At 43.8% G+C, this 14,996-nt stretch overlaps 1 protein-coding gene across 1 annotated transcript in view; it reads left to right on the top strand.

The window, feature by feature from the left end:
• The first annotated feature begins 1,414 nt into the window (after positions 1 to 1,414).
• The window catches only part of USP24 (ubiquitin specific peptidase 24), a 107,742-nt gene continuing 94,160 nt past the window's right edge, over positions 1,415 to 14,996 (top strand). The window contains exons 1-6 of the mRNA XM_077779788.1: positions 1,415 to 1,778; positions 3,109 to 3,176; positions 6,994 to 7,137; positions 7,794 to 7,916; positions 13,168 to 13,203; positions 13,765 to 13,830. Coding sequence (XP_077635914.1) covers positions 1,415 to 1,778; positions 3,109 to 3,176; positions 6,994 to 7,137; positions 7,794 to 7,916; positions 13,168 to 13,203; positions 13,765 to 13,830 — 801 coding nt within the window. The remainder of the gene's footprint in view (positions 1,779 to 3,108; positions 3,177 to 6,993; positions 7,138 to 7,793; positions 7,917 to 13,167; positions 13,204 to 13,764; positions 13,831 to 14,996) is intronic.

Below are 14,996 nucleotides of genomic sequence, written 5' to 3'. Positions count from 1 at the left end.
ACATTGTTGCCTACTTCATTTATAGTTTTTTTATCACCTTTTTGGTTTTTGCCTTATTTTCTTCCCAGTTTAACCAAGAGCCTAAAAAAAAAAAAATGACATGTCCCATTCCTTTAGCCCTCATATGGGATTGAAAGCTGCTTTCTTCTGTGTATTTTTATCACTTCTGCTTTATATTTATGGTCTTTTCCTTTACTGAGGCTAAAGGTAATTTTTTAATGGAATGATTATAGAGTGAGTTGTGAAAATATTTAGGTTTTAAAGAAACTGGAGTGGGTATGAGGCAGTTTGGAGGAGGGGCCCAGTTTGCTTTATAACAAATTACTGTGGTCAGAATTGATGGAAGGTCTGGCAGGTCCCCTACTGGTAACTGAAACTTTTTTTGCATGAAGTATTTTTCCACTTATATATATTAAACACGTACTCTGTTAGGCACTGGGTTCTGGAGATACAGGTACAGAAGTGGTCAGAACCAGACCAGGTCCGTGTCTTCATGGACCTTGGTCGGTGGGGGGGGGCGGTGGCAAACATAAAATCAGTCCCAAATGTGGGGCACCTGGGTGGCTTAGTCGGTTAGTCCAACTCTTGGTTTCAGGTCGTGATCTCCTGGCTCGTGAGTTTGAGCCTGACGTCGGGCTCCGTGCTGACAGCGCGGAGCCTGCTTGGGACTCTCTGTCCCTCTGTCTCTCTCTCAAAGTAAATAAACTTAAAACAAAAATCAGTCACGGTTTAGAGGTTCTGGAAAGGCTTTTCTGAAAGAGTTAAGGGTGTACAGTTTACATGGGTTGAAGAAGGTGGGTGGGTGAATTCAGGAATAGTGGCGTCTCCGTGGAGGTAGACGGAAGGAGATGGATTGGAGAGAAGTTTAGGAGGTCTTATCACCGGGTCTTGGAGGGGGGTGGGAGCACAGGGTTTTAAGAATGAGCCCCTGGTTCTGGCTGTGGTGCTCTTCACTAGCATGGAGGACACCGAGAGGGGAGGGGAGAGCCTAGCACCGAGGTTTGAGAAGCTCCAGGATTTGGTGGCCAGGAAGCGGGGGGGTGGAGGAGAGACCGGACACAACGGCCAGACCCCCCGGAGCTGAGGGGCAGGTACTGCCTGGAAGGAGGGGGAGGAAGAGGAGGACCGAAGCTGCTCACTGCACTTAACGACGTAGCGTCCAGTAATGGCCTGGGCCGCTGCCGCCGTGGGAGAATGAGGGAAGCCATACTGGTGCGGGGTCGGGGGTCACTCGGCGTGAGGAGAAGGAGACGGCAGTACGCAGTACGGAGAACTCTGACAGCGGGAGAGGAAGGACGGCTGTAGGTGAAGGTAGTTGGCTGTTTCGTCATGAGAGATTGAGAGCGTCAGAGTTCTCTGTACTGGGTCCTTTTCGAAGAAAGGTGAGGGGAGCCCTGCGAGAGCGGGGAGCGGGATGTCACCGTGGGGGGAGGGGGGGCGGCCCCCGCTGGTCCTGAAGACGGCACTGAGAGGGGGCCGCGGGGGCATCCGCACTCCGAATCGAGAGCGCCCCACCTCTGCGGGTACGTCTACCCTGTGCTCCACGTACACGTGTTTGCAAGCAGTCACTGATGCGTTTGTGTGTCCTTTTGCCGCCATCCCTGTCTGTCAGAAGAATGACGAAAACGGGAACTGCTCCGGGGAAGGGATCGAGTTCCCCACCACGAATCTGTATGAGCTGGAGAGCCGCGTTCTCACGGATCACTGGTCCATCCCCTACAAGCGGGAGGAATCGCTGGGCAAGTGCCTGTTGGCGTCCACCTACCTGGCAAGGCTCGGTAAGCTGCCGCGCCGCGCCCCGCCCCGGAGGAGGGGGCGGGTGGGTGGTCTGGGAGGGGGCCTGGCTTTCATCCCCGCTCTTGTCCCTGCCCAGCCTGTGCGGCCTCTGATCGCTGACTCCCCTGGCCTCGGCCTAGCCCCCATGGGATACAAGCTTTGAATTGGACCCCCTGTTTTCTTCTAGCTCCCATAGGGCATGAGAGCCTTTAAAATAGAAGTGAGAAGCTTTATAGAAATTGAAAGGAACCTTTTCCCCAAAAGCATGGAGCATTTTAAGCTTCAATTCAGTGGCTTTTTGTTCTTCAAGAAAAAAGTACTTACTTAGCAAACGTTTGGTGCATATTAAACGTTTGGCACCATCGTAAGTACTTTATAAATATTAAACTCCGAGTAATGAGATATCTCTGGGTTGGAAAACAGGTGGCAATGTAAAGAAGCTTCTAGACTCTGTATTGAAAAAAAATCGTTTAATTTTCATATTCAGTTCAGTTAGAAGATAAATGGGTCCACTGTTGTGTGATTTTCTTTTGCTCATTAAAAGTATACATGGTTTAATTTACCACCATGATTAAATATGAGGCACATCAAAAGGAAATATTTTGACTGGGATCAGATTTAACCCTCGTGGCCTCTCAGGGCACATTCTGACTGGCTTCTCAGCAGCATTTATTGCGCTCCTGTTAGGATGGGGGTACTGTGCTACGTGGTGGGTCTGAAAAAAAGAAAATGTGTCCAACAGTGTTCCCAGTGATAAGCAAACTACATTATTAAATGTTGTGTGTTTTTTTAATGTATTCCAGAGGATAATTTTATAGTGGAGTCGTTCACTCATCACTGACTGTGCACCAGGCACAGTTCTGTGCATCTCATAACACACAGCTCCTCAGTTTGTTTAGGGAAGGAGAGTGATGGGGGTATCTATTGAGAATATTTTTGTTTTTATATAGAGTTGTTTAGGAAAAGAGTAATGGCTAGTAAGAAGCTGCTGTGGGTGTTTTATTAACTATTTAATCAGATCATTTGAAGTTACTCTGACAATGGAAACATAAGTTCAGCCATTTTGCTTCTAATTAGTACTCATTATACTATTGACAAATGCATAGGAATTGATACATATTAATATATTGTGCTATTAACAAATACGTTAATACTGTGATTGTTTTCTCGGCCTATTCCAAGAATATATATATGTATTCTGCTTTTAATAATTCCTTAAGAAGTTTTCTATAAATAACTAGTTCCATGAGTATGAATTTGGAATGATATATATGATTTCTGCAAACTGCCCGAAATCTTAGTAAGGCATATTGTTTCATTTATTTCGCCAAGGTCTTTCCGAGTCTGATGAGAATTGTAAAAGATTTATGGATAGGTGTATGCCTGAAGCATTTAAAAAGGTAAGAAAAAATGCGCGAGTCCGGTTTTCGGGTGGGGCCGAGAATTGAACAGGCTTTTTGTTTCAGTTTCTTGCGTGAGACAAGTTTATGGGTCTTGTTCAAGTGAGGAATCCCCTAGTATGAACAAGGTCACAATAACTTTGAGACTTAACGACGGATTTACTTTTATATTTAACTACTTGCACTATCACATTTACTTCCTTCTCTTTAATTGCCAAAGAAGAGGTGAAGACTGACTTATACTTGGAAGTGGCATGCTTGTGGCATTTGAAAGATACTACTTATTTATCCAAACACAAGCCATTTAGTCTGATTGTTGTACTGAGGCAGAAGCAGCAGGCATATTAAACTATAGACAGTTTGCCTGGATTGAGTGTGTTTCATGGCCAATGGCATGCGTGTGACAGTGTTTGTGTCAGAGCCAGAGCACTGTGCTCCCTCCCGTGCGGGTCACATTGCTTAGAAAGCAATTTTTCGTCACAGGGAGAATAGGCGATCACAGGACTTGTGTTCCTGAAAGCAGTTCTAACTCAGCATGATTCCCTTTTCGGGACAGGAGTCCTAAATCCCCAGAAGGGCAGGGACAGTGTCACAGACACTGTCGTTTCCCCAGTACGTAGCCAGCACCTGCCTCTTCTGGGAACGAGCGCAGTAAATCTTTGTTGAATGAATAAATGAGTCTCCTGCTGTCTTGTCCTTCTGGGTTTTGACATCCATTTTTGTCTCATATGCAAGGAAGTCCCTAGAACTACAGATGGGCAAAGATTGTATTTATCTTAAAACCCCGTAAAATAAACTGTTCATTTGTAAACTATCACTCCCATCTACATCTTGATAGAATCTCCCTTGATTCGAGGCCTAAAAAAATACCAAAATTAATTTTAGGAACAAAAACAGCTGCATCTTGGGGAAAAAGTACAAAATCTTTTAAAATTGTCATTTGGGCAGGGATTATATGGAATCAAGGCTTATGTTCATTTTGGATGAATCCATCCACCAATTTATCGTTTAAAATTATTTTAAACTTTTGTGAATTCTGTTAAGAAGATAGTAATTTCTTTAAAAATAGCGGAATTTCTACAGTATGACATACTGCAACACATTGCTCTGTATGTATAAATTTGCAGAGAAAGAAAACGCAATTTTATTCAGAGTCGTGGAACAAGATTTATCAGTGTAAGGCGGGGACCTATAGGTTGATGATCTGCAGATCCAGAGAGCCCTGTGTCAGCACGGGTCGCTGGCCCGTTCCGTATCTGGAGCATATTACTCTGTGTGCAGAGACGCTCTGGGAGAGTGGTTTTCTATTATGCCCTCAGCTGTTGGTAGTAGTGTAATGCATGGTCCAGCGGTCAGTTGCTAGGTTGTTTGTTCTCATAACACTATGAGCACAGAGGTACCGTACCTACGTTCTGTTGTTCAGCGTTTATGTAAAAATGTACATGTCAAAATCTTTTTACAGTTTAGAGCTTTTTAAAAAAGGGGCGTCTGGGGGGCTTGGTTGGTTAAGCGTCCGACCTCGGCTCAGGTCATGATCTCACGGTTCGTGAGTTCGAGCCTGACATCGGGCTCTGCTGACAGCTCAGAGCCTGGAGCCTGCTTCGGATTCTGTGTTTCCCTCTCTCTCTCTAGCCCTCCCCCACTCATGCTCTGTCTTTCAAACATAAATGTTAAAGGGGGCGCCTGGGTGGCTTAGTCGGTTAAGCGTCCGACTTTCGCTTAGGTCATGATCTCACAGTTGGTGGGTTCGAGCCCCGCGTCGGGCTCTGTGCTGACTGCCAGCTCAGAGCCTGGAGCCTATTTCAGAGTCTGTGTCTCCCTCTCTCTCTGACCCTCCCCTGCTCACGCTGTCTCTCTCTCTCCTAGAAATAAATAAAAATATTAAAAAAAACAAAAAAAAACAAAAAATAAATGTTAAAGAAAAAATGTAAAAAAAAGTTAGTGTCCCCATCAATAAAGCATACTTTTTTTTTTTTTTTAAATCAAAGGAGCTACAGGGTTCTGTATGCCTTTGATTTGGTTACCAAAAAACTCAGTAGTCTTTTATATAATTGCTGTTGCTTCCTTTAGCTGTGTTTCCTGGTCTGATGACTATCCCTCTACCCTCTTCCATGGGCTTCTCTTATAAGCTGCCTCAAATGTTTAATTAGCAGGAAGGGTATGAGTAATCAGCAGTTGTATGAATAAGGTGCACAAAAGGGACCCTGTTGTCATCTTCTTCATCTGTTACCTTCAGGCTGGCCTGTGTTCCTTACTGTGTGTTCAAGCAGGGAAGGAAATCTCGGTCCGGCCATAACACGTAGTTATATTTAAACCTTGAGTACAGCTTCCCCACAAAGGGCTGCCCATCTTTCCTCCAGCTCTTCTGCAAGGCAGGTTGAATTCCCTTTTCAGATTAAGAACTGAACAATGAGATGGCAGCAGAAGGAGGGGTGTTGCATTTTATTCTGTAGTCCTATGAAACGTCTTGAGTGCTACTCCCTGCCTCATTTTGCTTTATTATTTAAGTATAGGATGCATGTATAGAGAGGGAGAAAATATTTGCAAAAAAAAATAGTAACTCATTGGTTGATATAAAGTCTGTCTTATGATTATTGCTCCTTTGAGCAAATAGTGCAGTTCATTGGTATTTAGAAAATCTGGAACTGAGGTTTTTCTGTATGGCTAAAGAAGTTTGGGCTCTTTCAGCCTGCTCTGGTTAAGGGGTTCTCAATGTGACGAAGATGGAAATTTATTGCATAGTATTTTCCCTCTAAAGGGAAATCTTAGGAAAACATGAAGCCAGCATACCAATTTGCCATTATTTTATTAAGTGAAACCCTTTGATTTTTCATTCCCCGTTCTGGCAAGTTATTCCTGCATTAGATTTCCCCAAGGACTAGAGCCTGAGGCGTGGAGAAATCCACTGATGATTATTTTAGTTTCATCTGTGCACCTTTTCCCCGCCTTGTTAATGAATCTAAGATGCACCATTGTTGTCTATTTTATGTTTTTATATTTAAGAGAAACAGCGGCAGAGTAGACAGCGTTATGGTGCCTTATCCCTTAGAGCTGTTTAAGATTGGCTTAGCCATTTTTTAAAACTGAGTATGACTTTGATACATATCAAAAAGGAAAACATAAGCAAAATAATGTGGTAGAATAGTTCTAAAATTGTTTTCACATTCAGAACCTTGCTGCCATCTGGTCAACAGGTGGAAAGATGCAGTCCTGTTTCTGACATATAAAAAATGTGACGAGAATGTGTGTGTTCAAACCATGAAATATAGCATCCATTTCTTAGATTCCAGGAATATCGGTTAATAGTGGTGGCCATGATATATTAATGACAGTGCTGTACTATTTATAAAATACTTCCAGATTTGTTTTATCTGTTGATACTGATCACATCTGTGTGAAGTGGGCAAGAATATGCCTCTTCACCCAAATAAGAATGGAGCCTCTGGGAACTCTGGTAAATTTGTCCAACACCAGATAACTAGAAAACAGTAGTAGCTCCAGGATTTGGTCTCATGTTCTTACTTGCTCTACACCACTTGACCTCCCCCAAGTAATAATGAAAAGTAGAGAAACAATTGCCATTTTCTTTTCAACGAACTGCTTCAATGTAAGGAAATTAACATGCAAAAACAGAACTCTAGGTTGACTCTGACATAAATGAGCAAGGAGGAAACGGGTTACAGGCCTTTCTTTAAAGCAGGACATCTGCATGAAAGTAATATTATGGTAATAATCTCTTGATTATTCAAGATTGAACTGATAAACAATAGACTTTTTCTTCTCAAGTTAGACTCTAAAGTGCCCTTTGTTTTTGTAGCTCCTGACATCGAGTGCTGTTCACAAGTGGGGTACTGAAATTCATGAAGGAATCTACAACATGTTGATGCTATTAATAGAACTGGTTGCAGAGAGAATTAAACAGGATCCGATTCCCACAGGTCTCCTGGGTGTGCTTACGATGGTACGGTATCTCTAAAATGAAGTACTTTGTGTTTTGATTTTATTTAAAATACCTACTGTCTGTCCTTTGACTTGTAATTAATGATGAGTGATAATAAAATCGTTTAAGATCTTAATTTAGCTGTTAGGGACCTTGGTTTTCATTTTAAACACAGAGCAGCCATTCATTCTGCGCTTTCAGTTTTAACGAAATACCTTTCTAATTTTAATAGCTTTTTCAGCTCTTAGAATGATTACATAGCTTTCCCTCATGTCTTCCTGATTATTCACATCGTAAATGCTTTCACATGGGGTGTTCCTGCGGTTTGGTTTCTGGCCTTTTTCCCTGACTGGTCACAGTAGTTGTGTGAAGAAGGAGCCTTCACTGCCAGGCTGCCCAGCTGTACCTGCGGCAGCTTTAGGGCCCCAGGGGGGAGGGGAGAGGGCTCACCTGGCCTGCATCCTGGTCTCCCTCCCAGCAAGCCCTGACTGGGATAGGAGAGCCCTGCTTCAGTCATTGCTCCTCTGCACTGGCTAAGGAATATGCGCTGGGGGGGATGTTTGAAAGATCCCATTAATGGAGGAGCCTAAGGCTATGTTTTTCTTCTTTTCTACTGCTAATATTTGTTGCTATAGAAATACGTAATAATAATGCTTCTCTGTTCTCTTTGAATCTAGGCTTTCAATCCCGATAATGAATACCATTTTAAAAACAGAATGAAAACATCTCAAAGGAATTGGACAGAAGTGTTTGGGGAGGGAAATATGTTTGCTGTTTCACCTGTGTCTACTTTCCAAAAGGTAACTGTAGTCTGGTTTCGTTGTTTTATAGAGAAATATATTGAAAAAGATTTTCTGTGCTATAAAAATTTACATGGAAAGATTAAAACAGTCTGTGAAAAATGACAGATATTCCATATGGCTCATAAAATTGCTTAACTTTTTTTCAGATATTGCATATTTTTCCATAGTTGTTAACTAACATCATAAAGAATTTTATAGGTTCAAAATGATGTTTAGTGAAATGGGGAATGACTGCCCGACATCAGTGCCCTATTTATTGAATTGTCAGAACCCCAATTTAATGGGTGTCCCAGTTTCTTAGAAATGTTTGAGAGGCCAGAGCATTTGAAATCATTTGAAATGACTAATGATGCCTCGAAAAAGTCATCTGATAGTTAGTTTCATGTATCATTTTCTTTTAAGCTCCATAAGCATTAAAGCTTTTGTTTTCTTTCAAGCCCAGAACCAGTATCTTTATTTTATAAAGGCCTACAATGTGCCAATAACCTTATACCCACAAGGAGTACATAATTTAAACAGTCTGTTGATCAAACTCTCTTTGGCTTTCGAGAAAGAGTGGAAAACAGTAAATTTAGTAGATAGAAAACTTGTCCGTTGCTTTAGTGGAAGCAGAGGTTTAACTCAGCAGTCCTGTAAAGAGTGATAAGCCCCGGGTCCTAGCTTCCGGCTAGTGGAGGAGACAGGACAACAACAAATTACAGTACTGTAAACAGGAGGTGCGGCTGTAACAGTATGGCCTGCAGGAGGGTGGTCAGTGGCGTCTCGCAGAGCCAGGCAGCCCCCAGAGAGGAGGGGATGACAGCCGGGCATACTCCCCGACAACTCTCTGAGTTAGGTCCTGCTTTTAATCCCATCGCATGGACTAGAAACTGAGGCACACAGACATTGAGTCCCTGCCCAGGTCTGCAAATCCAGTCATAGGAAGGACCCACGTAATCTAGCCTTCTAGTCTGCCTTCTTCAGCTATGTACAGTCTTACCTCGCAAATACAACAACCTCGTCCTCAGTTTTGTGGTGAAGATTAAATGGCAAGTGTATACAAAACACTAAGCACGGTGCTCCACAGTGGCAAGTGTCCAGCAAAAGGTCATTCTCTTCCCACAACGTAACATACGTGACATCTGGGGCCCAGAAAGGTCCAGTGTGTTCCTGTCCTCCCGTTCCTGCAAGGGAGTTTCTTTCCTGCAGAGGCCCTTGCTCATCCCCTTTCATCTTGCCTTCCAAAGCATCTTCCTCCTCCGGCCTTCTAGCCTTTGTTTGGCATCCTCAGTCTTTCCTCTCTGTTGGATCACTCCCGTCGGATACAGTGTGTTCCAGTGTTTCCCATCTTTTTTTTTTTTTTTTAAGTTGAGGAATGCACACTTTGTGTGTGTGTGTGTGTGTGTGTGTGTGACAGAGAGGGGGTGGGGGGAGAGAGAGAGAGAGAGAGAGAGAGAGAGCACATGCAGGGGAAGGAGAAGGGCAGAGAGAGAGAATCCCAAGCAGAATCCACCCATGTTCAGCATGGAGCCCAGTGCAGGACTCGATCTCAGGACCCTGGGATCATGATCGGAGCCAAAATCAATAGTCGGATGCTTAACCAACTGAGGCTTCCCTGGTGCCCCATGGTATTTCACATTTTTAAAAATTCTGCCTTTGATCCCACATCCCTGTCTGGCTTCAGCATGGCTGTCCGTCTCCTCGATACCCCTCCCAGAGAAGATTCCACGTCCTCCTTTCCCAGTTATTTTACTGGTTACCCTAGAACTTTAACTTAATGAAACAAAACCAAAATTTCATTAGTATCTTCATGTTCCTCTGCGTAGCACCTAGACCTTGGAATGTTCCGTGTGCTCACTCCCCACCTGACTGACTTAGTCCCTGCAGCGCGCAGCATCTTAGTCTCCTCCTGTCTTGCTCTACACCCAACTAGGTGTCATTGTTACTTTATGCAGTGTTTTGACTTAGCCCCATTTACGTATTCTCTCTTTGTGTACTGTTCCTTCTGTATCTCTTGATTGGGATAATTTTTCTTCTACCTGGAGTACATCTTCAAGTAGGTCCTTTAGTAAGGGTCCATTGGTGATTATGTCTTTGTTTTTGATGGCCTGAACTTAACTTTATTCGCCATGCCTTAAAGAATATTTTCCCTGGGTTTTAAATTCTAGATAGACTGTTATACTTTCAGAATATCAGAGATACCCTGTCAGTGTCTTCTGGCTTTGATTATTGCTGTTGAGAAGTTGGCGTTTGATCTTACTGTTGTTCCTTTGTGAGAAATCATCTCTTCTCCGTGGCTGCTTTTGGAGATCTCCTCTTTCTCTTTGATGTTTGGCAGTTTGACTCTCCTGCAACTAACGGTGGTATTCATTTTATTTTGCGTCACAATCACTGGGCTTCTGAATCTAAGGATTGATAGCTGTATCAGTCCTGGAAAATTCTCAGTCACTATCTTTTTTAGATATTGCCTCTCCTCCATTAGTCAGTCTCTCTTCTTCGGAGCTCCGACTGTTAAACTTTCTCTTCAGTCCTCCGTGTCCCTTAACCCCTGCCTTATTTCCCATCTTTCTGTGTCCTCGTGCAGTGTCAGGGTGTGATCAGTTTTTCTCAGCTCTGTGCTCTAGTTCACTGATTTTGTTTCCGCTTGTGCCATTTATGCTGTCTAACCTGTTCATTCAAAGTCTGCAATTCCATTACTTTATATGAATTCGACTTGGTTCTCATTGACTTTGTTTTGTCATTTTTGGCTATCTTGGGTTCTGAACCTGTATTTCCGTTCTCCTGTGTGTTTGTGTCTTGGGTCTCATATCCAGAGGTCTGATTCAGCTGGCTTTGGCTAACTTTAACTTGTTGTGTGTCTGTATGTGTATATGCAGAAAAAAAAATTTATACTTGTTTGTGTTTGTTTTCCTGTGAAGTCCTGTTTCTTGGAATTTAATCTGCGAGGATGGTTTGAGGCCTGGGTTGAAGGAAAGTTCCTTCCCCCAAGGAGGATTTACTTCTTCTTCCAGGTGTCTGCAGACACTATAGCCTGGGGCCACTTTAGAATAAATCCTTGGCTTAAGGTATTTCAGACCATAAAATCAGTGTGAATTTGAGACGTGAAGCCACGTGCGGGCAGTTCGGTGGCTACAGGTTCTTAGAGCATCTTTTTTCTCCCCTCCTCCCAGTACCAGGGTCCGGGTAGGCAGGCTTCCCTGGGAATGGCAGGTAAGTTCTCTCGGTTCACCTTACACTGAGGCTGCAGCCCTTGGAGCCCCAGTTTTATGTGCCTACCCCCTCTTTGTCTCCCAGCCCCTACCCTGGCTTTGGAGCCTGTTTCTCAGGCACCTAGGACTGTGAAAACGGAGATGACAGTTCCCCAGGGTTCCACGGATGCCCGCACAGCGAAGGCTGGCCTCAGAGCCTGCTTACCTCACACGATTTCTGCTTTCTCTTTGTTTTTTACCTTCTGGGCACTTTGTGCCAACTCTGCTGTATGTTTTATAAGATGTTTTTTAATGTTTTTATCCAGCGGTGTTGGTTCTCTTCAGTCAGAGGTGTTTAGGGTAGCTAGACAAAAGTCTCCATCCACTCTTCAGAGTGTGCCAGTCTGCCTTCTTTTGCTGCCACTCCACCAAAACCACTCCGTGAGGGACCAACACCTAAGTTTCCAGAGCCGAAGGAAGCATCTCTTAACGCCATCCACATTAGTGGCCACTGTCAGTTTGTCCCTCCCCGAAATCCGTTGGTCTGGCAGTCTCTTGCTTCTCTGCCTAGCCCATCAGTCACTTTGCCTTTCTTAATCCCTTCCTCTCTATCCAGCTGTGGTCCAGAGCCGCTCTCTCTCTTTGTTCATTATTCTTTCCCTAAGAGCTGTCTTCCATTCTCCTGGAGGTAAATGCAGTTCTTTGTCTGCTGGCCCTTCAGTTTGTATCCCTGTGGCCCAAACCTGTCCCCTGAGCCCACCAGACTTGATGAGCCAGCTGTCTCCTCTTGGTCGCCACACAGATGTCTCCAAATTAGGGTGCTTGAAATGGAACTTCCTCCTGTCTCTCCAGCCTGCCTTCTCCCCCTCTGTAAACCACATTGCCATCTACATAGGTGCTCAAGCCAAAAGCGTAGGAGTCGGCCCCGATTTATCCCTTTTCTTAGGACCCATATGCAACCAAGAACACGTCCTTTGAATTAGCCTCAAAGGTGTCTATGGTCGCCTTCTCTCTGGCTCCACTGTTGCTCTCCCTTCCCCAGCACCATCACGTCTAATCTAGTTACTGCTCTAGTCTAGTCTTCCAACTGCTGTCACTCCCTTCACTCTTGTTCTTCCGGCCCATTCCATTCTCCACAGAGCTGCAAGACTGGTCGTCTTAAAACATAAAATGCATCGCTTTCTGGCTTGAGCACTTTCGTTGCTTTCCTTCCAGTCATCGCCTACAAGTTTCTGCATGGTCCGTCTGGTCTCCACCTGTGCCGCTCCCCCGACTCACTGTGTCCACGCTAGGGGGGGTCCCCCAGTCCCTCTTCGCCGCCTTCCCCACACAGGACCTTTGCCGTTTCAGCCTTCTGCCTGGACTGTTGGAGTGGCTGAATCTGTCTCCTCCTGTAGGATCCAGCTTGAAGACCACCTCTTTAGAGAGGGCTTCCATGACCACCACTCTGAGCAGAGTAGGCTCCTGTCTCTCTCATTTGAGGAACTTTGTGTGGTTTTTCCTTTTGTGGGACTGTTTTTGTTGAAGCTGCTACAGTATGAGCTCCATGAGAGTAGGTACTGCATCTCTTCATAGTCGTTGTTCCCTGAATATCACTCAGCCCCCAGAGTAATTTCTCAGCAGTGAATGTTTAGAAAAGGGAAGGAAGGAAGAAAAGAGAAAAGAAAGCACTTGCTCCAGGGCACCAGTTAGTAGGACAGCGGAGGCTAAAATTTAACCTCTTTATTCCTCATTTGCTCCTCTTTGGTAATAATTCTTAATTTCTAAAATGTAATTGTCTTAGAGAATTTGCCTCAAGTTATCCTGTACCTTGGAGAGCTTAAACAACTGGTGTCAGCTACCCAGCAATGCAAGCAGGCTCCGTGCTGTGGCAGTGGCATCCAAGTACTGACATTCAGACTCCGAAAGTTATATAATGATGTCAGAGCCTCATGTTAAGAAACACATAGAAAAGCCTTTTGAAATATTTTTCAAATCTTAATATTTTCTTCTCCAACTCTTCACTTAGGTGAAAAGAAATCTATGGGTTCCTGGGGAACTTCTCATATTGCCACCTCAACTTCTATTTTCTTTTCTCATAGGAGCCTCACGGATGGGTTGTGGATTTGGTAAATAAGGTATACAACTTTTATTAATATAGTCGTGTTTTCTTTCTTTTCATGAGTTTGCTTAGAGTGTGATATTTTAGGTAAATGACAACTAGAGAGAACAATAAGAATTTTTTTCAGTTCCTCTTTTTTTTTTTGGTTATTTATTTTTGAGCGCGCGCGAGAGAGACAGAGGGGGAGCGGGGGAGGGGCAGAGAGAGAGGGAGACACAGAATCCAGAGCAGGCTCCAGGCTCTGTGCTGTGAGCACAGAGCCGGATGCTGGGTTTGAACTCATGTACTGTGAGATCATGACCTAAGCTGAAGTCAGATGCTTAACTGACTGAGCCGCCCAGGTGCCCCTCAGTTCCCCCTCTTTTTTATACGTGCTGTTTATACAGATGAGCATCAGCGTCCGAATTCAGCGCATCCCCAACAGCATGTCACAGGAAGAGTAGGATTATCTTCGTGATGACTTTCTCAAGATCAGTATTGTAGAGCATGTCAATAGAGCAGAATGGTAGCCTTGTTTCTTGCTTAAATTATTAACATACAGGATTTTAAAATTAATTTGTGCCCTTTTTCTTCTCAGTTTGGAGAATTAGGTGGATTTGCAGCAATCCAAGCCAAGCTTCATTCAGAAGATATAGAACTTGGGGTAAGTTAAACTGCTTGGTGTGCCCACAGCGGAAGGTCACTTTATTCGGGCTGGTGTGTCACCCAGGGGACAAGGTCTGGGCACAGTGAGTGAAACGTTACAGTGTAAGTTATCTCTGCAAGAGGAGCTTCAGTGGCTCTGATAAAGAGGTGTTTGCTCCTAATCATAACCAAATTTCAGTGAAGGGGGTTTGCTTTTTTTTTTTTTTTTTTTTTTCCTCATTTCCTTTTGCCTTTGGCATTTGCCTCTTAATTTGTGCTGGTTAAGTGAAATTATCTTGCTTTTTAAGGACAGTTGCTGTGTGTGGCAAGCATATGTGTACCTACAGTGTTCTGACTCCGTTACATCAGAAGGTCTTCACTAGTGCCAGGCACAATAAAATATTTCATTTTAAGGTTGTTAGTAAGTTTTTTGGTCTTACAGGACTCAGATAACAAAGGGCTGTCACAGAAGCTTAGAATTCTCCCTCCGGTGCAGTACATTCTCTTTTTATACGGGACTTCATTCTCTCAAAAACATTTAACCTTATAGTAAGGGGAATAACTGAATCTTTTGTTTTTCACAGAGCACTAACCTGTTTGTAAGTCAGAGCATTTATTCTGTTTTCTGGTTGATTAATTATTCACTGAACTGCTCATTATGCACTTGGCCATGTGTAAAACACTGTGCTGGCTACTGTGATGTGATGAGAACAGAAGCTGATGTGGTAGTCACTTGTTGCCCCTAAGTGAGGTAGGATTGTGCTCAGAGCAGCGGTTACTCCTTTGGAACCTTGACGAATCAGCTCTCTCGCTTGGTCCACCTCTAGGCGAGGGAAGTAACGTCTAGGAGAGACTGATTGAATGCTTGGTAATAAACTGACCCTTTCTTGCCACCCACTGTTTATCCTGAAAGAGCAAGTGTCAGCCAGTTCATAACACTTCTGCCGACACTGACCAGGGAGTGTCTTCTCACTTCCCTGAATGTTAACTAGGCTGTTTGGCCGTCATTTTGATCTCCACTGAATGGAGCAAACATGTTAGAAGTGACTGCTGCTCTGGAAAATAATGGGTAATAATTTAAGAAGCAAAACTGTTAAAACAAAAAACCTTCTCAGATACAGGGTTTTATCAATTTACTTACTTCTCAAGAACTGCCTGTATAGGTCATTGGCCATATCCGAAATT

This window comes from Crocuta crocuta, unplaced genomic scaffold (assembly GCF_008692635.1).
Source record: "Crocuta crocuta isolate KB4526 unplaced genomic scaffold, BGI_CrCroc_1.0 scaffold168, whole genome shotgun sequence".
Taxonomy (NCBI): Eukaryota; Metazoa; Chordata; class Mammalia; order Carnivora; family Hyaenidae; genus Crocuta; species Crocuta crocuta.
The sequence above is the reverse complement of the archived record's forward strand: the minus strand, read 5'-3'. Positions and strand labels throughout refer to the sequence as shown.